At 33.0% G+C, this 23,651-nt stretch overlaps 1 protein-coding gene and 1 non-coding gene across 2 annotated transcripts; one reads left to right on the plus strand and one right to left on the minus strand.

Annotated features, from left to right (window-relative positions):
• Positions 1 to 4,751: 4,751 nt before the first annotated feature.
• Positions 4,752 to 5,894, minus strand: LOC111914615 (uncharacterized). The gene is made up of 4 exons (XM_023910311.1): positions 5,759 to 5,894; positions 5,391 to 5,560; positions 5,051 to 5,315; positions 4,752 to 4,903 (listed from the first exon to the last, which is right to left on the minus strand). Exons 1-4 carry the CDS (start codon positions 5,892 to 5,894, stop codon positions 4,752 to 4,754), a joined length of 723 nt encoding a protein of 240 aa, XP_023766079.1.
• An 8,455-nt stretch (positions 5,895 to 14,349) lies between these two features.
• LOC111914771 (small nucleolar RNA R71) lies at positions 14,350 to 14,456 on the plus strand. Its single transcript, XR_002857929.1, has one exon. It is a non-coding gene; the product is annotated as a small nucleolar RNA R71 (small nucleolar RNA).
• The last annotated feature ends 9,195 nt before the right edge of the window (positions 14,457 to 23,651 follow it).

The raw sequence follows: 23,651 nt of genomic DNA on the forward strand, positions 1-23,651 counted from the left end.
TTCCTTCTTGGTGGCATGATTCTGCCACAATTTAAGAGACGAATGCTTGATAAGTCAGCTAAAATGATTAAGGGAGGTTCATACATTTTGGTTCTGAACATTTCTGGTTTTTTGTATGTTAACGGAAATTTTCAAAAGAAAACAAGCGTATGAATAATGGGATACTCAAGGAAGTAATAAATGCGTTTCAATTACATTGATATTAGTATATGATACAACGATCAGGAAAATTTTACCTTTAATAGGTCTAGGTTACATCAATGAAAATGGGAAACTTTGACAGCATTCCGGCCTCCGAATTGTGTACTCACAATTCGTCGGGTTTACATTTATACAAGAAAAGGTAACACCAACATTTAGCCGATAGATATAAATATAGCGTTAGAAGTACGCGTTCTATTCCGAGCGGGTAGGACGCTGCAGACCATGGTAGGTAGTTGTGGAAGTCTTAGCTCGGGCTACTTGACGTTCAGCCACGATGATATGCCTTTCCATTGCGGCTGGTTGCTCACGGAACTCCCTTACTTCGGCTCTAGTAGCAGTAATTTATTTCTGAAGCGAAAAGGTGTGCTCTATTGTCCGATCGTGTTCTTCGTCCAGACGACGAAGATGTACCGCAGTGACAGCAGCGGTGGCCCCAATGTCCAAGAGTTGGTTGGCATTTGCTCTTGCTTGATCGCCTCGGTTGGTAATGTGACAAACCATGACAGGGAGTGCCCTGTCAGCCGAACCCCCGTTGCGGAGGTTATAGAAGCTTCGTGCCATGTCGTAGGGTGGGCGTTGCCCTTGTTCCCTGCTCCATTGCTTCAGATCCATAGCCCAGCGGGGCGTCGGGCCCTGAAAGTCTGGTCGGGGAATAGCGGCTCCTCGGGGAGGGTTGTAGACCTCAAGCTCCGTGTCTGTGCTCCCACTATCTCCTTCCTCTTCGGATCCTTCGTCTGGTTCTTCCTCAGGATCCTCTTCGGATTCCTCTTCTGGTTCTTCCTCGGGAATTTCCTCTTCGGAATCCTCTTCTGGGTCGTCCTCGATCCAGCCTCCATTTCCTTGGTTGGGATAGTAGGGGTCCCCGGTAATGTGAAATCCTGCCATTTTGTCTGGTCGAGAAGTAGTGGTAAGAAAACTTGGGAGAAAAGTAATTTTTGATAAGAAAATATTTATTTGACGTTTTCCTAACTTTAACTAAGTATTGAGGTTTGCACGATTTTTGTAGCTCTTATGGTTCTATAAAATACTCCTATAGTATTACAAATTTGTAAGTTTGATTCTAGTAATTTCTTTGGTAAGTTTTTGACTTGTTACTTACTACGACCAATCCTCGACATACGTTGGTCAAGTCCAGGATAAATATAGTTGATCAGGCTATATTTATTCTAGATTTGATTACATATCCCGAGGCTTAGTCGTAGTGTCGCAACTTGCCTTAATACTTTTTGTAAAATTTTGTTATGATATGAGACCGATGCATGCGTGTACTTATACTTTTAAATAGAAAGAAAAATGATATATCACTTTAATTTATTAAAAGTATCGTTTATGAAAACGTTTTGTGAGAGGGTTTTTGGTCCCTTTGCATTTATAGTTTATATATCTTATGTGGTTCGATATACTTAGTTCACTCTAAACAATTCTCTGATACCAATCTGTCACACCCCCAAACCAGAATGGCGGAAACATTCGGGGGTGGGTGACTTCACATAGTATCATAACAGTTGAATATTATAAAGAAAGTAAACACAACCATCATATATATAACAAAAACTTACATTGTTGTGTAATACATGTTTCAAAAGAATATTACAAATATGATGATTTAAAATGTTTTGATAATAGACGCCTTAGCGTTCCTTCTCCAAAAGCTGATGGTTACCTGTATTACTGATTCCCTGAGAAATACAAGTAGTGTCGAAAAAGTGTCAACAATAAAGTTGGTGAGTTCATAAGTGTTTTTGTACTGAAATGTGTATGTCTTTTAGTAAAAGTAGGTGAATGTGGTTTCCAGAAAATCCAATATTTTCTTCATATAGATTGAAAAAGTCCCAAAAGTTGGAGGGCATTAGTATCTTTCGTGCTCAACTGATGAAGGTAAATTTATACTCAAAATAATGTATATACTGAATGCATTCAAGAGTCTCGTAAATCAAACTTATTTTAATACTTACGTGTTAGTTTTATAACCATGCTATTGACACAGACTGCCTGTAACAACGTTCTTCAGGTGTTGTAGTGTTATCACATTTGTCACCCCAGATCTGCCGGTCTAACTGTAGCTAACAGTTTAGGTGCGGGATTGTCAATCGCGTATAGATCTATACACAAGTATCACGCTCTCCCTCCAAGAGATTATGGTTTATAATACAAGACTTGAAATGCATACTTGAGAGTACGTTGAAGTTGAATATCTCACAACACTTAGTATAAATAGATTTACGAAAAATAAAGTCTATATTTCATGCAGATGAAAGTATTTCATTTTCACAATGTTTACGTAAGAATGTAATGAATAACCCGCAAACTATACCCATTATAGTTTTTCCGAAAGTGTGTTCCATTTGGTGATAATAACTCGATAAAATACTAACTTTCTGTGCAAAGTATAATGTTGATATCTAAGTATTTTAAAAATATAGATGTTGTATTTAAATCTATATAAAGCGATATGTTTTCTCCTATTGCACTTGTATTCCCCCCCCCCCCCTAAAACATGAAAAAGACGTGAAAAAGTAGGGGTATGAACTCACTTGGAAAGTGTGACGATTCGAAGAAAGTGAGCTTTTTCTCGGGTGGCACTTTGACCGGAAAGTGGCGAGATTCTCGGGAATCTCGGGGCTTCGGACCTTCGTCGGGGCTGGGGTATGAAACCGGGAAGTCGGGATCGTCTCGGGATGCAAAATGTGGAGTAAGAATGAGAGAGGTAGGAAATGGTCAAGGAAAGTCAGAGGTCTCGCATCCTATATATAGGTGAGGAACACTGCCCTCGTACGATGGGCGTACACCGAAGTACGCGGGTGTGTACCTCGTACGTTGGGCATACCCTCGTACGCGGGGCGTACTCGGACGTCACTGCTTACCGCATCATCGACTATTGGACTTCGGACAGGACGGGGCATAGAGGCGTAGGGGCGATGTGGCCAACCCGAGGCCCTCCATTCAGTACGCTCGGCGTACTCCTTCGGATAAGCTTTGAAATGCGTGCCAAAAACTTCTAAAATGCGTAACTTTCGCATACAAGCTCCGTTTTCGATGTTCTTTATATCCACGCGAAGGTGAGAAAATACTCAAAAACTTTCATTTAGACTTCGTCGGCTCATTTTGAAATTATTTTTAATTATATTTTATTTAATAGGCCAGGACACGATAATTCCATTAAAAATCCATAACTTCTTTATCCGATGTCTGTTTTCGTCTGTCTTTTTACCATTGTACTACTATTGTAGAGACCTTCATCTCTCGTTTAGGTTGTGTTGGCTAAAAATCGCTCGATCTTTATTTCAAGTTTTTAGCTGTCTACCGCTGTTACGAAACTTAGAAACTTCGTAACTTCTTCATACGAAGTCAGATTTGGGCGTTCTTTATAAGCACGTTCACGGTTTAACGTAATCTACGACTTTCGTTTAGATACATAAGGCTAAAATGCATTTTATTGAAATTTCACTTTTTACGTTTAGAAATGTTTTACCGGGTGTGCCGTGGATTTTCGATCGGTCATAACTCCTTCGTTATTACTCGGATTTGAGTGTTCTTTATGTTTTTGGAAACCTTGGCACGATATCTAAAATTTTATGCATCCTAATTTAGATTTTAGAACACTTTATTTTTGAAGCTAATTTCGTTGATTCCAAATAGTTCATTGTATTTGACTTTTTGAATGTTACATTGATTTGAAAAATATCGGGTTGTCACATACTGCTTCATGCGGTAGCCAACAAATCCTAGAGTATTCCAGATATAAGCTGAGGGCCTGGTAGGCATTCCAGACTCATACTGAGGACTCCGAAGTATTCCAGATATGAGCGGAGGGCCAGGTAGGCATTCCAGACTCATACTGAGGACTCGGGAGTATTCCAGATATGAGTTGAGGGCCCGGTAGGCATTCCAGACTCATACTGAGGACTCGGGACCATTCCAAATATGAGTTGAGGGACCGGTAGGCATTCCAGACTTGTACTGAGGGCTCGGTGGCAATCCAGATGAGGGCTGAGGGATCAGTAGGCATTCCAGACTCACACTGTGGGCCCAGGAGTATTCCACTCTGTAAAGCTGTGGACCCGTTACGTGTTGTTCTTTTCAGTTTGTTATGATATGTTATTGTTGACATGGTTGTGTGGACTTTATGTGTATCGGTATTTTGGGGGTAACTCACTAAGCTTTCAGGCTTACAGTTCAGTGTTTTGTTTCAGGTACTTCAGGAGATCATGGCAAGGCGAAGGCGTGATCGTATTGCTCATCATGTTTTATGATTTATGTGATATGGTTCTAGGAAAAACTCTGATGTTTAAACTATTTTGAAAACAAATGTATGAACTTAATGGTTTTTGAATGAATTAAAATGTTTTAATTTGGCTCAAATTTTATGGGCGTTACATGGACTCCGTGCCTCCTACCTTGAATCATATGAAGAGTCCACCACTAGGATCTTTTGCTCCCTGAAACGCCTCTTGTAAGCTTGCACACATATTTTATAGCCTTTTTCGAATTTACCTTTTTAGCCTTGACCTCGTCTCCATTAAGCTTGTGTTTGATCCCTTGAATCTTCAATTTTCATCATCTTTAAGCTCCATTATATCCTTCTCTTCTTTCACTACTGGACTTGTTACTTTTGAAGTAACCTCATCTTCATCACTCGACATCTCATCATCTTCCTTGCTTACCCAAGAAGTTGGATTCGTGTAGGCAATGACTTCAACTAAAAATGGATCAGATGCTCTTGGTTTTGTTCTTTTAACTTGTTGAATTGTTTTGATCTCTTCTTCCATAAGCTTATCTAATTCTTCAAGTTCATTTTCTTCATCAATGTTGAAAACCTCTTCTTGAGCAAGATTCCCTTGGAAACCATCTTCTATTCCAAAAATTTCCTTCTCATCCCCAACTCTCAAGGTGAGCTTGGACTCGCGTATATCAACCAGAGCTCCAGCAGTATTAAGTAATAGGTGACCAAGAATAATCGGTACACTGGGGTCCTCTTTCCTATCCAAAACCACAAAGTCTATTGGAAAAATGAATTTCCCAATTTTCACGAGAATATCCTCCACAATGCCTCGGGGCTGTGTCACTGAACGGTTCGCCATGTGAATAGTCATCTTTGTACCCTTCATTTTCTGAATATTTAACTTTTGATAAAATGAATAAGGCATCAAATTTATGTTAGCCCCAGAATCGGCTAAAGCATAAACCTTCATATTATTCCCAAACTCACATAGGAGAGTGAGTCGTCCAGGATCCCCCATCTTCTTAGGTATTTCTCCCAACACCGCTTTTGAGCTTTTCTCACTTAAAACCACCTTAGAATTCTTCTTTAATTGTTGACGAGTGTCTAACAAGTCTTGTAAGAACTTAGCATATTCTAGAATTTTTGCAAGTGAATCAATAAAAGGAGTATTAATAGGAATACCCTTCAATTGCTTGATAAACTCCAGATGTTCTCTCTCCAGTGGATTGAGATTAGATCTAGACGGGAATGGCAAAGGCGGGTTATAAGCTGGAACAGATACAAAATTCTTCTGTTCAGACCCGACCTACGATGTCAGCATAGCGGGCTCACGACGTGAACTGGGTATTCCAGCAGATTCTTCAAATTCGAGCTTCAGCTTCTTTGGCTTCGGATCGGTCTGCTGTGGCTCCTCTTCTAAGGCTTCTAGGAACTCAGAAATCGCGTCTTCTTCAATATCTATGGCCATTATGTGAGATTGGGTCTTTTTTTTTAGGATCTTTTGGGAACATCTTCTCATTAACCAAAGTGGTAAGTTGACCAAGTTGTACTTCAAGGTTATTTATGGAGGCTTGCTGATTCTTTATTAATGCTTTCTGATCTATCATCATTGATTGATGATTCTTCATTATAGTTCTTTGTTCTTCCATTGCAACGTTAGTAGCATCATGTCTTTTTTCTGAAGCTTCCACAAATTTCATCAACATGGTCTCTAATTATGATTTCTTCTCAGCTGGTGGTTGCTCTTTTTGGTAGAAGCCTCTGCCAGTTTGTCTATATTTTTCTTCCTTTTGCTTCTTGTATTCATCATAAGGCAGCCACTCTTTCTTTGGTTTCCTCCAGTCTTCATCATACTTGTCCCCACTCGAATAGCAAATTTGAGCTTTCTTGTTTCCATATTCATCCAAGTTGAAATCTTTTGTCAAATGTGGGCCACTACATCTCTCGCAACCAACTCTAATTGCATGAATTGATTGGTCCATTTGTGTCAATCTCCTATCCATAGTTTTAAGCATTGCCATCATAGCAGCCATCTCTTCAATTTGTGCACCCCCCAACTCCTTTAATGCCTTCATTCCTTGGACTATGATATTCACGAGAGTGTTTTGTGAATTCTTCAACTAATTCGTTGACTTCGCTCGGATTATTCTTTGTAAGTGGTCCTTGAGAATCAAGGAGTTGTCTTTGTTGGATTAGGTGTCTAAGCCCATAACTATAATTGGTATATACTTGAATTGATAGCAGCACAATCCTTTTGGGTTGCCCTCAAACCTAGCAACCGGACAAGGAAATTATGAAAGGAGAGATATTAATTTATTATAAGATTAATAAATTAATATAAATGAATTTATTAATATGTTAAAAGATTAATATATTAATAAGAAATCATTTTGTTTAATTAATTGTTAGCCAGAAATTAATCAGAATTAATTTTGGGGTTAAAAGAATTAATTATAAAGTGCAAGGACTAGTTCGCAATTATCTAATAGTTGAGTGGAAGGCTCCAGAACCTCCTTGGAAGGAGGTGGACGAAATCTATAGGGGAAACCCTAAGGATTTCGTCCAAGGGGGATTGGATAAGGCCTTTGGCTTTGCTTAGGCCCTAAGCAAGGAGCATTAGGGTTTTTCCTAAACCCTAGATCCCTCAACTATATAAGGAGCCTCATGGTTCACATTTTGGTCACTCTTTTCTTTGGAAGAAACCCTTAGGGCCGAAAATTGCATACTCCCTCTCTCTCCTTCTACTTTCCTTCTTGCTAGTTTGGGTGTGATTCCATTAGAGGCATTACACTTGTGGTGCTAAGCTTCCAAGAAGATCAAGATCAAGATCAAGGGAATTATCAATTGTTTACTATAACAATTGAAAGGTATGTAATTACTAAACCCTAGTTTGTTAATTTCGAAAATAGCCTCTCACATCTAGGGTTCTTATTTTACAATTCAAAGTTGTATGTTCAATAGCTAAAACATAGATCCAAAGTACGTTGCATGTGAACTTAGGAATTGTATTCTAGTTTATTTGTTTTACCTAAAACCCATCAGTGGTATCAGAGCCATTGTTTGTTTTAAATTGAATTGCTATAATAGTTGAATTGCAAATTAGGGTTCATAGCCATTAAACCCTAAAGGCCAAAATTTTCGATTTTAGGGTTTTGGTGCAAAGGGTTTTCGAAAACCCTAGCCTCCATGAACCCTAGTCGAAATTAGGGTTAGGGTTTCCAAAACCCTAGCCTCCTCCCCTTGTAATTTCGAAATATGCTCCCCCTTTTAAGGTTTCTTTGTTTTGGATAATAGTTGCCTTATTGGATAATTGAGATAAATAAGGAAATTATCCTATCCCCATATTTTCGAAATCTAGAAGGGATATGGATTAGGATTAAATTAAGTGTTTGATTTAATTAGATAATCCTTACTAAATTTAATTAAAATTTAATTAATAGACAAATATTAAATCTAGTTATTTGGTTGAGAAAATTAAGGAAATTATCCTATCCCCATATTTTTGAAATCTAGAAGGGATATGGATTAGGATTAAGTTAATTGTTTAATTTAATTAGATAATCCTTAAAAGATTTAATAAATTAATTAAAAGTTAATTAATAGATAAATATTAAATCTAATTAATTGGTTTACTTAAATTTAAAATTTAATAGTTTAAATTTCGAAAAATTTATATAAACCCTTGGAGTTTTAAAATGTTTTAAAACACACCTTATATGTATATTATAATTAAAAGTTAAATATTATATATGTATAAGAATATGGTCAGTCAAATCGCTAGTATGCCTCATTCACGAAGCTAATCTATAAGGGGGGTATAAGGAAACTGCCTATAAAATGGTAGTTGAATGGGTGTCCACTCTCACCCACCGCTTCCTTGATTAGTGGAGGGTCGTTAGCAGAACGGATTTGATAGGACAACTACATCTCATTAAAAGTATAATGTTATTAAAGAAAGTACTAGAACATTATTTTATAAAATCCCAACTCTGGTTACTTAGAAAAAATGTGAAAAGTATGCTAATCCATGAAATTGCACATTATGCTTTATTGGTCGTTAGTGGAGCGTGTGTGGTTAACCGGCACACTAAAAGGTACTAATAAAGAGTAGTAATGGGTATCTCATAATTGTCATTTTGATGGAGCGTGTGTGGTTTACCGGCACATCAATTGTTAATGATAAAGACAATGAGGTTACCAAGCACATTTGCATGGTTATTCACATCTTGTTTGTGATCCTCGGCATCCCAGTCACAAATAGAAGAGCATAATCCGAGATTAAAACATGCCATTGAATAGTTTCAATGAATCTCAAAGAATCTAGGAGTTTCCAATACATTTAAAACTTAACCTTCTTTTTCGTTTTTCATGGTGGAAATTGGTAAATCGTCATTTACCTACCTTCAAATATTCTGCAAATTGGATTACGGCATCCCTCTTCCAATTTGTGGAATGTTGTGTTGGATCCTAGCCTCGATGTTTCTTTTGGGTGTTACATCAAGGATTCTTATCAACTAACTTGAATTTTCTCCTGGTTTTGTAGATGTCTGAATCTAACCATGGTCTTCCCGAATCTAAAGGAAAAAGTATTCCTGCTCAAAGTCTGTTCCACTATGAAGGTGAAAGATCAATCCCTTCCATGTGGACTAACTTGATTCCACTTCCTCCACCTCCTCCCGTTGTTCTCCCAGACCCACAAGACCGAAGGATTGAAAAGTTCAATATCACTGAAGCCCTATTGGCAATGAAACATGAAGATGGTAAACCCGTGTGTGCTCACGTCCTAGGGATGAAATCACACATCGATAGGTTGATAATGTTGGGTGCTACCTTTCCCAAGAAGTTGGCTGCGGACTGGGTTCTTCAGTCACTACCTGAATCATATAATAAGTTTAAGAGAGAGTATTATATGATGGATCTTGACGCCACCCTCATTGACCTAACTTACATGCTTATTGCTGTTGAATCAGAAATGATTTGGCAAAGCAATGGAGCATATTTGTTTGGTGAATCAACCAACCATGCTTTTAAGGACATTCCAAAAGAGCCCACCTGTTTCTGCTGCCAAGAGAAGGGGCGTTGGATACAAATCTGCCCTGAGAACCTGAAGAGTCCAAGAGATGGGAGAGTCAAGGAATATGGCTCTACTTCAGGTAAAATCCATTATCTAACTCCATTAAGTTCCTATTCATTGATTCTTAATACATAATGTGATAAGATTACATTTGAATGTTTTGCAGGATCAGAGAAAAGAGAGGAAGCTTGATGGAAAAGCAAGATGAGTCTGATCACGAAGAAATGGATCACCGTCGCATGGATTCGTAGATCTGATTTTGAGCTTAGAAAGTTATGATAAATTTGTTAGGAATAAATACATAGTTTTTCAGTTGATTTTGCATTGTAAGGACAAGTTTTCCGCTGCTTTTATCAATAAAAGAAATTTTGGTTTGAATAATTTTATGTATACATATCCTTGCAATGAAGTCGTTATGAAAAATTGATGTATTGTTATCAATAATGGATTTGATTCTTAATTATGTCATTTGTGGAAATGTCGAGAATTTGCCAAATGAGGAAAGATTCTCATCGCCCAAGCTTCAATTGGACAGAAACTTGGAGTCATGCAACTTGATTGCGTGATGAATGAGAAACTTCATATTTGGAAATTAGACTAATTCTTTGACAAAGTGTCAAGAGAAGGACTAGGAGATCAAGTACACTAGGTTGTACATTGATCAAGTTCACCACGAGAGTGATAAAGATATTCGTCATGATTTACTAAAGTTTAGTGAATATGGTTATGATTATAAGATTAAATATAATTCTGAGTTGATTGAAAGAATTTCAATCAATGGCAGAACGAATAAGAAGAATCAAGTAGGCAGAAAGATAAAAGTATCTCTATTCTAAGAAGAAGGGAGAGTAACTTTTATTGTGTTTTATGATAAGTCTTAATGATTAGGAACCATATCTCAATTGATCCTCTAAGTAAGTCTTAGTACATTTGCATGTCTAAGAAGAGGAATCGAGAATTGTGGAAATGGTTAAAATCAAGAAGTCAATCATACTTCATTCCAACATCAAGTCTTAGAGTTATACTCCAAGATTGTGAATTGAGTGACAAGTCTCAAGAAGGTTTATAACACTCATCAAATGTGGAATTTGGAAAAGTTTTCTTATTCTTGCACATTTAAAATTTGTAAGTTGTGATGGGATAAAACAAAGACCAACTAGGACAAATTTTGTGAAGTGTTTTGTCTTCATAAGAACCACACTAACTCTTGAATATTTGTTTTGTCAAGGAAAGGTTCCTGACAAGAGAATCGTATATGTCAAGAGGTCAGTGGGAGTTTTAATGATCTTGAAAAAGGTTTCAAGAACTAATCAAGAATAAACCTTATCGATCATCACTAGCACACGACTTGAGGTTTATAGCCTATCGTGGATGACATACTCCTTTTCTATGCCATTCCAATTGAATTAATTATGCAAGTGAGTTCTATGAGTTCTCATGTGAATGCATAAAGACATAGCACCTTGATCAATGGAAAGTACATTGATAAGTAAGGATGAGTTGATAAACCACTTGGAAGACATGGTGGGCACTCGTGTTACCATGAGGCAAGAAATCGAGATTGAGAAAGTTCAGTCCATATGATTTTGGATTTGTCACAAACTTTGGTTTTGACAAATTCACATGGATAGGAACTTATACACCACAAAATCTAAGTGTCATAAGATTACCTCCTTCATGAAAATGACTGTGAGGAAATGCTTTCACTAAGAGAGATTTTAAGAAGATAGCAATTGTGGAAATTGTATTCTCAAATTCGATTATGGTTACGGCATCCCTTTCCATAGTTCGAATTATGAGATTTGACAATTAGTCTGAACATTTGGGACTTAGTGACATAAGTTCTGAATTTGTCTAGACACACATATGAGCTTTCTAAGGCAAATGTGTATGATTTTAAGAAGCTTTGATAAAGGCTTATCAAAGTGTTAGGTATTAGAAATATGAACTTAAGGAATTCAATAAGCATTGTTCTCTGGAAGTCTAATTGTTTTTCTGAATACATGTCAAAGCTAGTGGGAGCATAAGTGTTATGCTGGTAAGAAAATAATCATCATGTTAGTGGGAGCATGATTATTATGGTAAAGTATTGCGAGTTAGCAATATTAATTATAGAAAACAAAGATTCACTTTGCAAAGTTGTAATGTTTGAAAAGTTGTTTTGCTACAATTAAGGGAGAGAATATTATACTTCGTTTCAAAATTCGAAAGCTTAGATCGAGAAACATTAATAAATTTAGTCAAGGATATATAGTGCATTCTCAAATTCGATTATGATCACGGCATCCCTCTTCATAGATCGAATTGTGGGAACATGACACATAAAATATTATGGCAGAAGGATGATAAAGTATCACGTCTTTATGTGAGACATTATGCATTGTGTCCAATACGCTTCGGGTATAGGATTGATTGCATATGCTGTAGTATTTGACCATTCTAAAATTTTCCAAATGCCTAGGGTATTAAGAGGGAAAAAGGATCTAGAATCGGTTCTGACTAAAATAATTAAACAACTATCAAAGGAAAATCAGAGGTTCACTCAGGACTTGTCGCCTGTGAGTAGTTGGAAGTATAGTGATGAATGGGCTATGTCGACATTATTATGAATAGATAAGATTCTATTAAGAATAAGTCGTCAAATGGAAAATATGGAAATGTCTCCATATTGGGAGTTGGATGTTGAGAGTCTGTGTCTAGATTAGAAACTTTTATGCAAGAAGGATGTTCAAAGGAATGTACTTTGAATGTGAGACTTCACGTCTATGGAATTATCTTGTAACAATTTCCGATAGAGTACTTTGTAATTTCATTGGCCAAAGTCTTGGTGACTTTTGTGCTATGACTTTGCGAAAGGATCATTGCATAAAATGTTAGAATCTAGCATATTCTAGTAGTTGCAAGAACCTTGTGTTCTAACACTAATAATAGGGATTGGGAATTGTGAAATGAGCATCATTGGAAAGGTTTTTCAATTGATTTATTTCACAAAGTATGGACCATAGGAAACCAAAGTGTGCATGCTTGGAGCATGGGACAATTGTGGTTATAATTCAAGTAATAAGTTGATTTTCTGAAACTATAAGCAATGAATAATGAGTAATCAATATGGTGTTTAAATAAAAGTGTTTTTATTTACGCTCAAAAGCTTTGGGGCCATATAAGATTAATATTATTATTGCGTTTCACTTTGCATGTTTTGACTTCCCGAATAATAAGATTATTCAAACTCCACAGTCGCTCGTACTTTTGGAAGTAAGTAGTGAATCAAGATTGTCATGAACTGGATTGTAGATTGTCTAAGGATAGACATGGCAATAGATTTGCTGCAACGTTCATGAGTACTCAGAAATTGAGATTTGAGTATTGGATAAACCCACGCTCAGAGTATTACTTCATGGAATTCATCACGAGTAATACTGAGACGATAATATCTATGATCTTGAAATAGAGATATATGAGTTGTAATTTGCAAGTCGGCTATACATTGGTGATATGAAAACGCATCAGTAACTTGGTGTTATAAAACATATTGTCATGTATGGTTTGATGAGTAAAAGATACAAGCATATGAGTCAATGTTTATTCGTTCCTTTTGCCCTAACGGGAAAAGCAATATCTGTGGGCCCCTCGATGATTTGGTGTTGACTTGTGTGCTGGGCCCAGCCAGGACTAAATTGATGTGTTCAATTAGAAGTCCTACATCATCACAAATCAGAAATCGGGAAACATAGATTCTGGACAAAGAGATTGATTGTATTCCATGTCTTATGTCTGGGGATATCTTGCAGAACGAAGGATTATATGATCACTTATCTTAGGACTTGTAACTGACCGGGTCAGAGTTCGGCAGCAGCTTTTTGGAAGCTACAATTTGCTGGTCAAATTTAGAAGGCATACTAGCAATTATAGTTACAGACTTATCCAAGTGGGAGACTGTTGGATTAGGTGTCTAAGTCCATAACTATAATTGGTATATACTTGAATTGATAGCAGCACAGTTCTTTTGGGTTGCCCTCAAACCTAGCAACCGGACAAGGAAATTATGAAAGGAGAGATATTAATTTATTATAAGATTAATAAATTAATATAAATGAATTTATTAATATGTTAAAAGATTAATATATTAATAAGAAATCATTTTGTTTAATTAATTGTTAGCCAGAAATTAATCAGAATTAATTTTGGGGTTAAAAGAATTAATTATAAAGTGTAGGGACTAGTTTGCAATTATCTAATAGTTGAGTGGAAGGCTCCAGAACCTCCTTGGAAGGAGGTGGACGAAATCTATAGGGGAAACCCTAAGGATTTCGTCCAAGGGGGCTTGGATAAGGCCTTTGGCTTTGCTTAGGCTCTAAGCAAGGAGCATTAGGGTTTTTCCTAAACCCTAGATCCCTCAACTATATAAGGAGCCTCCTGGTTCACATTTTGGTCACTCTTTTCTTTGGAAGAAACCCTTAGGGCCGAAAATTGCATACTCCCTCTCTCTCCTTCTACTTTCCTTCTTGCTAGTTTGGGTGTGATTCCATTAGAGGCATTACACTTGTGGTGCTAAGCTTCCAAGAAGATCAAGATCAAGATCAAGGGAATTATCAATTGTTTACTATAACAATTGAAAGGTATGTAATTACTAAACCCTAGTTTGTTAATTTCGAAAATAGCCTCTCACATCTAGGGTTCTTATTTTGCAATTCAAAGTTGTATGTTCAATAGCTAAAACATAGATCCAAAGTACGTTGCATGTGAACTTAGGAATTGTATTCTAGTTTATTTGTTTTACCTAAAACCCATCAGTCTTGTCATCACATTGACCCTGTCATAGAATATGGACACTTCTTGTTGAATGTTAAGGTCATGTTGAGGACAATTTCTTAACAACCCTTTGTAACGTTCCCAAGATTCATAAAGTGACTCCCCTAGGTTTTGCTCAAAATTGGCTATTACCTTCTTAAGTTTAGCAATCTTGGATGGTGGACATAATTGGTTTAGAAACTGCTCACACATTTGAGCCCAAGTAGTTATTGTACCAGGTGGAAGTGCTTTTAACCAATCCTTTGCAGCTTCTTTAAAGGTAACGGGAAGCATCCTTAGCAAGACTGTGTCTCTGTTAACATTTGGGACATTGAAGTAATCAACAATCTCGTTCACTTCATCCAAGTGCTTGAACGCATCCTCATGATCTTTACCATAGAATGGGATATCCTTTAGTGCGGAAAGGATATGCCCCTTTAGCTCGAATGTGGCAGTGGAAGGAATGGCAGGTTGTACTAAGCCTGGACCAACATCATCTCGAATTCTCTTTCTATAAGCTCCCATGGACATTTCTTCAATATTTTCCATCTCGTTCCTTGGCTCGTTCTCGGGTTCACTTGTATGTTCTTCAAATTCAGGCTCGGTATCGTATTCAGACTCGGTTTGGACGGGTATTTGTTCTAAGTGTTCAAGCTTGCTCTTGTTCTTTGAAGATGAACTTGATTCCCCCGTTTTCTTCCCCGATTTCCTTGAGAACACTGATTTGAATTCTTGTAAAGGTGTCTTCTTTGGTGTTTGATCTTCTTTCACGCTCTTGTCCTTCTTTTTGTGAATTGCATACTCGGGATCTTCAAGTGATGGCACTAAAGGTGTGTTAGAGCCTCTGCTCATGAACTCCTGAAATAAAACAAAAATAAAACGTAAAACTGAACTAAGAAAAATGAATTGAAATAAACAAAACTAAGGACTTCAGAATTCACGTCGTGAATCCTGTAATGCAGAGAAAAAATTAAAACAAAAAGGTAAGTATTTGACCCGACCTGGCATGGTCTCCCCGACTTTGGTTCAACTTGTTGGATGAGGTGTCTATGTCCATAACTATATTTGGTATGTATTTGACCCGACCTGGCATGGTCCATTTGGGTCGCACTTCACCGAAACAATTTGTATGGATAGTCATTTGAGAATAGTATATTTATGATTTATTAATATATTATAAGTTAAAATATATTAATATGAAATCATATTATTTAATTAGTATTGATCAATAATTAATTTGGTGATCAAAAGAAACTAATTAAATATAGACTTATATATATATATATATATATATATATATATATATATATATATATATATATATATATACACACACACACACACATGTATATATATATATATACATATATATATATATATATATATATATATATATATATATATATTGGATTAGTGTCTAAGCCCGTAACTATATTTGGTATGTACTTGGCTCGGTTGTGCATGGTCCTTTTGGGTTACCTTCGCTAAAGCAACTTGACAAGGTAATTTATGGAGAGAGAGAGAGAGGATATTATGATTTATTAATATATTATAAGATTTATTTATTAAAAGAAAAATCATATTATTTAATTAATATTAGTCAAAAATTGATTAGGAATTAATTTGGTGGCTAAAAGAGATTAATTAAATAAAGGGGTATAAACTGTCAGATGTATGATAGTTGGTTTTTGGGCTGGGAAATCTAATGGATCAAGGGGGAACGAAATTATGATGAGAGTCCATTAAAATTTCGTCCACAAGCCCTATTCCAGAAGGTTCCGTTGGCTGCTTGCTGATTAAGCTATCTATTAGGGTTTTAACTGAAACCCTAGCAACCAACAATATAAATAAGATCACTAGCCTTCAAAATTTGGGACTTGCTTCCAAGAGACCCCTAGGGCCGAAATTTAGAGCCTCCTCCCTTTCTCACAATAGCCTTCTTGTTTCTTGGTGTTTGTAAGCCATTAAAGGAGTTACACTTATGACTCTAAGCTCAACAAAGAAGAAAGATCAAGCATTCTTGAAGAGGTAATCATCTAGATCTGATATCTTATGTTAATTTTGATTTATGTATGCTAGATTTAGGGTTTCAAATCTTGGATGAACTGCATGTACAATAGAGAAACCTAGATCCAAGTATTAGGGTTTGCACGAGCACATAGGAAAGTTCTTGTGTTTAAAAACCCATCAGTGGCATCAGAGCCTTGATTGGTTTCTGTTGTATGTGATGCAATGATCGCTTGTTAACTGAAAATTCGTTTTTTCTGCCTCTGCCTGACTGGACTCGGCGAGTCACTAGTTGGACTCGGCGAGTTGGCCCAACTCGGCGAGTCCAAGTAGTGACTCGGCGAGTCCGGTCGTCAGACAGAGGAAAACTCAAAATTTTATGCTATTTTGCTGAAGGATAATTGCCAAAACCATTTTTGAATGATAAAATCCGAATTTTATTGTAATTATGAGATTATCCTTACCAAAACAAAAGATAATTACCAATTAGTTAAAAACAAAAAACCCTAAAAATCATAAAATGCATAAAAAAAATACTTGGAGATCACAAAACTTTTTTTTGAATTTTTTTATCAAAAAATCGCAACTTTTAGGTCAAAATCGCTGAAATTTTTTTTTTAAAAAAAATTGATTTTTGATTTTTTTTTTCAGCGAAATTGTAAAAAATGTTGCGATTTTTGATAAAAAAAATTCAAAAAAAAGTTTTGTGATGTCTTGGTTTTTTTTATTCATTTTTATGATTTTTAGGGTTTTTTGTTTTCCAAATAACCCTTCCTTATATATATATATATATATATATATATATATATATATATATATATATATATATGAGGGTTCAATTGAGAAAAAAAAAGGTTGATAATTGGGGAATCATTCTCAGTCAATCATTTATTTTTGCCGCAAAAGCCTCCAACGTACCGGCGTACATGCGAAAGGAATGCACATGTATTTTCCAACAAAACATGCTTTCTTAAATTATACTAAGCATTACCTTAATATATACAAAAACATAGTTTTTTCGTTTTTTTTTTAAATTTTTAAGAAGCTATTTTTATCGAAAAATGATTTTAAATATACCAAAATTCATGATTTTTTATTCTCTACAAATAGACATCCATATTGATATAGTTTTAAGATAAAATAATTTTTATATATATATTTTCAGCTATCGTTATTCATAAGTGAATAAAAATGAATCTACTTTTTACTACAGTGCATTCGTTATTCACGTATGAATAAAAACTATGATTAATTTTTTTTACAATTTAAGTATTATTCATATATGAATATAGCATATACTAAACATAGTATATTCATATTTAAATATTAGACAATGCATTCACTTGTGAATATTACATAGTATATTCACTTGTGAATGTTAGATGGTATATTCATTTATGAATATTAGATGATATTTTCATATGTGAATATTATATAGTATTAAATGGTATATCACATGAGAATAGTACATAGTATATTCACTTGTGAATATTAAATCGTATATTCACTTATGAATAATAGTTGGTATATTCATATGTGAATATTGCACAGTATATTCATATATGAATATTACAATGTGTTTTCAGAAATATATATAATTTTTATATGTTATTCACATATGAATAACATACAGACTTGCATATTTGTTTTGTGTTTTAATAATCACATATTGATTCAGGTGAGTAACATATTCATATGTGAATATAACGTGATAATTTAGTTTATGCATTTCAACAAACAGTTTGAGTGCATACAAGTTAACTTTTTTAAAAATGTGATAAATATGATATTTTGACTACTTAAATCTTACAAAATAGTAGATTGGTAGAGAAATATATGAAAATTTCAAACAAAAAATGATTTGATATTTTTCTAACCTTAATTTCGATGTTCTATTTGATGAGCGATGTTGAATGAATGATACGAATTTCATTTTTTATTGATTATCGATGATATTGTTCTAATGATGCTGGGAGTATGATTAATCATAGATGTTGAAGATATGTTCGTATTCAAGCAGAATTGAAGGTTGGATTGAAAAAGCAAAAAACGAATGAATTTCAACTGTCATCTAATTCTTTACACTTACGTATTTGTGATTGAAGGCTATTATATCATATTTACAAGTTTGTCACGGTGTCCTTTATGTTTAAAGGCTAATTAAATGAGTGGCTGAGAATAATTCCTCCATTTCCAACCTTTTTTATTTTATCAATTGAACCCACATCTCTCTCTCTTTCTCTTTCTTTCTCTCTCTCTCTCTCTCTCTCTCTATATATATATATATATATATATATATATATATATATATATATATATATATATATATATATATATATATAGAATGCTATGCATATTCGCATACGTAACAAAAATAAATTCAATAACTTTATTTAGTATTTTAATTATTGTTCTTTAATCGTGTGTGTGTATATATATATATATATATATATATATATATATATATATATATATATATATATATATATATATATATATATATATATCGGGTTAGGTTCATGTGAAACAGCCTAATTTTATGAGACCGTGAGACGCAACCCTAGTCATTCATTTGGTTATTAAAACATAAAAACATTTTTAAAACCGTGTGAACGCAACCGAGTCATCATTGGGTTATTAAAACATAAAACATTTTTAAAATTCAAAATAATTGAAAATTTTCGAAAAAAAAATCATAATATTATTTTCGGGAATTTATATTTTCAAAAAAAATAAAAATATACCAAAAAAATATATTTTCAATATTCTAGTAGAATATTAGAATATTCTATATATCTAAGAATTCTAGTACAACATTCTAAACATTCTAAAATTTTATTAGAATATTTACAATATAATATTCTATTAGAATATTTCAAATATTTAAAAAAAAATAACGGTAATTTTTTTTTTATTTTTATATTAATTTTTTTAAGGTAATTAAAGTTTGAAAATAATAATTAAAAAAAGAAATTTTGGAAATTTTCTTTTTATTTTGCTTTTAAAATTATATTTAGATTTTGTCTTAGCGTCTCACAAATTAGTCTGGTCTTAAATGAACCTGAACATATATATAATATAGTATTATATATAATATAGAAGGAAAATTTCAATAGAGAACCATAAGGAACCAAATCTTTTTTTAATTCTAGAGCTTATCTTTATCGAAAAAAAATTCTAAAAATATCTAAATTCGTATATTAACATTGTCAATGTGAAATATTATTTTCGGATTCACGTTGTGATTTTCAAAGATTCAACATTGTGAATATGACGTTAAAAAATCAAATTTTATATCATTGGAAAAAGGATAAAAAGTTATTAATTTATGTATTTTTAGTTTTTTTTTTTGATAAAAAATAAGTTCTAAAAGTTGAAAAAAAGATTGGTTCATTGGTTCCTTGGTTAATTATGGTTCTCTATTGAACGTCACTATATATAATATATATATATATATATTATATATATATATATATATATATATTATATAATATATATATATATATAGGGGATGGTTAATGCGAAAATGCAAATAATTTGCGAAAACAAGAAAAACCTATGATATTGTGTCACCTCAACATTATATTTTGGTAAATAATTTATTCAAACTTTGAAATAAATGATGATAATCGATGATAGATGAGAAATTGTTTCATATTAGCAAAGTATGATTTTTAACATTTTTATTATCAAAACATGAATTTAAAAATGATGAAGGACATGAAAAAAAAATTATTAAAACCGTCTTTAAATCTATATTATCATAACAACATCCAATGTAAACTTACTATCTTTAATCTATTGTTAATAATTTTTTTATAGTACATGTGTTTGATTTTTATAAGATAAAACTTGTTTTCGCGTTTTCGCAAGATATTATATTTTCGCATGATATATAATTATATATATATATATATATATATATATATATAATATATATATATATATATATATAGTATATATATATATATATATATATATATATATATAGGGTGAGGTTCAATAGAGAATCATAATTAACCAAGGAACCATCTTTTTTTCAAATTTTAGAACTTGTTTTTTATCAAAAAGAAAAAATACAGAAATTCATAACTTTTTATCCTTTTTCCAATGATATAAAATTCGATTTTTTTTACGTCAAATTCACAATGTGAATCTTCGAAAATTCACAACGTGAATCTGGATTCACACGGTGAATCCGAAAAATATTTTTTACATTTACAATGTTAATATATGAATTTAGATATTTTTAGATATTTTTTTCGATAAAGAATAAGTTCTAGAAATTAAAAAAAAAAAATTTGGTTCTTTGAAGAACCAATAATTAGGTTCTCTATTGAACTTTTCCCTATATATATATATATATATATATATATATATATATATATATATATATAATATATATATATATATATATATATATATATATATATATATATATATATATATATATATCGTCTTTTAACTTTGGGATTTTCTAACATGTGCCTTAAGGGCACGTATAAGAAGCATTAATTGATGATATATATTACCATAATTAATTATAAAATACATTAATAATAAGAAATATTACCATAATTAAATGTGAAGTGCATTAATAATTTTCATAATAAATTTATTTCGAATTTAACTATAGTAATATTTTTCATAATTAATATTTCTTATGTGTGTCCTTAGGCACATATTAGAAAATCCTTTAACTTTTTTAGACTTAAATGGATTATTACCGGACCTTATCCAAACATATTATAGGTGGAAAATCCGACAAAGAGCTCGATTACCGTTATATTTGTTTGTCAATTACCAACCCATTAAAAATTATGTGGATGAGCTATGAGGGAAGCTTTGAAATAGATGACAAAACTATACATGCTTTAGTTAAACGGATTTACGTACATGGCAAAAAGAAGAACCCACATGGAAGATGATGTTAAAAGCTACAAAACTCAAAAGATCCAATATTCAAGAATAAAACCAAAGACAATATTAAATTGTTTTTAGGATTTGATTGTTGACTAACATATTTCAACTATATGGGTTTGTGAGTTTGTGGGTTCTGTCTCTGTTTTGCGGCGGATTCATCTCGTAAAACTTTTTTTTCTCGAACAATAAATACACAAACCAACATAATTAATTTTCATATTTGCGCTCAAAGACACTATTAACTGTAGAGCAGTTTCACAAAGAAAGTCATGAGTTATTTTCTTGTACTTTCCACTAGCCAATACTGACAGCTCAAAGATCGACGTTAGGTATAGACGGAAAAGTTTAAAATTTTCGTTTATATGTCCTAAAAGGGGATTGGGTGAATGTTCGGTTTCAATCCAAAAAACTGAGTAAAGTTTATTGATAAGATAAATAAAGGCATCCACAGTTTGGAAGTTTAACGAGAGTTCGATACGAATGATACGAAGTTTAATTAGAGTTTAATTTTGTACTAGGTTGATAATTGCGACGACATTTATTTGGTAGCCATTTTTTTTGTGTGGCAGAAAAAAAATAGTTTAATGAATAGTAGAGTGTTTATGCGATAACCGTTGAATTCTTGCAAATTAAATGCATTTGAGGAAAAAGAGAAGAAAGAAAAAAAGATATTAGTCGTACACACGGTGGGACATGGGTGACACAAAAAAGGTGAAAGCTTCTTAATATCGACGTATCCTAATAGGCAATTGCATGTTATGCCAAAGTTGTAGATTGCTAAGTGTTTTCATATATTTAGGACATGGACGTGCTTTTGTAAGGAGTCGATAACATTTATAAGATTAAGACCTTAGACGTGATAGTTCCATATGCATGTACCAAGTTCAAATGAAACATGTTAACTATATTTATATTCCTTTCGATTGTTACAAACAATATATATATATATATATATATATATATATATATATATATATATATATATATATATATATATATATATATATATATATATAGAAAGAGAGAGGTGGATTCAATTGAGAAAATAAAAAAGGTTGAGAACGGGGGATCATTCTCAGCCACTCATTTAATCTAAGCATAAAAAGATACGGTAGCAAACTTGTAAATATATTAATAACCTTAAATCTCAAATACGTAACTATAGAGAATTCGATAACAGTTCGTTCATCATCAAAAATTTTCCTCCAACCTTTAATAACCATCTCGATTTTTTCAACTAAACCGGAATTTCTTCGCTGTTCATAAAATTGGAATCGGAGTTCTGGACCCGCAGTCACAGTCGACATTGAAGGACTCAGAATCGGTACTCACAGGTTCCTAATCGGATTTTCGGAAATCAAAATCAAAATGAGAAATCGATCAGACATAGGATGTTGCATCTGAAGTCGAAATCGGAAGTATATGATGATTTGGAATTGATAACTTGATGTTTTTAACATTTTTAAAATAGTTAACTTGTATGCACTCCAACTGTTTGATGAAATGCATAAACTAAATTACCACGTTATATTCACATATGAATATGTGTTTTTCTCACCTGAATCAGTATATGATTATTAAAAAATATGCAAGTCTGTATGTTATTCATATGTGAATAACATATAAAAATTATATATATTTGTCAAAATACCTTCAAATATTCATAAGTGAATATATTCACAAGTGAATATACCTTGTAATATTCATATGTAAATATATTGTGTAATATTTATAAGTGAATATAACATCTAATATTCACAAGTGAATATATTATGCAATATTCACATGTGATATACCATGTAATACTATGTAATATTCACATATTAAATATCATTTAATATTCATAAGTGAATATACAATCTAATATTCACAAGTGAATATACTATATTAATATACACAAATGAATGCATCGTCCAATATTAAAATATGAATATACTATGTTTATTATATGCTATATTCATATATGAATGATATTTAAATTGTAAAAAAAATCGTACTTTTTATTCATAAGTGAATAACGAATTTACTGTAATAAAACCTGATGCATTTTTATTTACTTATAAATAACGATAGCTGAAAATATAAAAAAAATAATTTTTTTATTTTATCTTAAAACTATATCAATATGGATGTTTATTTGTAGAGAATAAAAAATCATGAATTTTGGTATATTTAAAATCATTTTTTGATAAAAATAGCTTCTAAAAATTAAAAAAAAAACTATGTTTTTGTATATATTAAGGTAATGACTAGCATAGTTTAAGGAAATATGTTTTGTTGGAAAACACATGTACATTCCTTTCCCATTTCCGTCAGTACGTTGGAAGCTTTTGCGGCAAAAATAAATTATTGACTGAGAATGATTCCCACATTCTCAACCTTTTTTTTCTCAATTGAACCCTCCTCCCCCCTCTCTCTCTCTCTCTCTCT

The sequence above is a fragment of the Lactuca sativa genome, chromosome 4 (genome assembly GCF_002870075.4).
Source record: "Lactuca sativa cultivar Salinas chromosome 4, Lsat_Salinas_v11, whole genome shotgun sequence".
Lineage (NCBI taxonomy): Eukaryota > Viridiplantae > Streptophyta > Magnoliopsida > Asterales > Asteraceae > Lactuca > Lactuca sativa.

Coding starts and splice junctions, on each gene's coding strand:
- LOC111914615 (XM_023910311.1), bottom strand. CDS start 5,894: ATGGCCATAGATATTGAAGAAGACGCGATTTCTGAGTTCCTAGAAGCC. Junction 5,561..5,758: donor TGGAATACCCAGTTCACGTC/GTGAGCCCGCTA, acceptor CAAAAATTCTAG/AATATGCTAAGTTCTTACAA. Junction 5,316..5,390: donor AGTTTGGGAATAATATGAAG/GTTTATGCTTTA, acceptor TTAAATATTCAG/AAAATGAAGGGTACAAAGAT.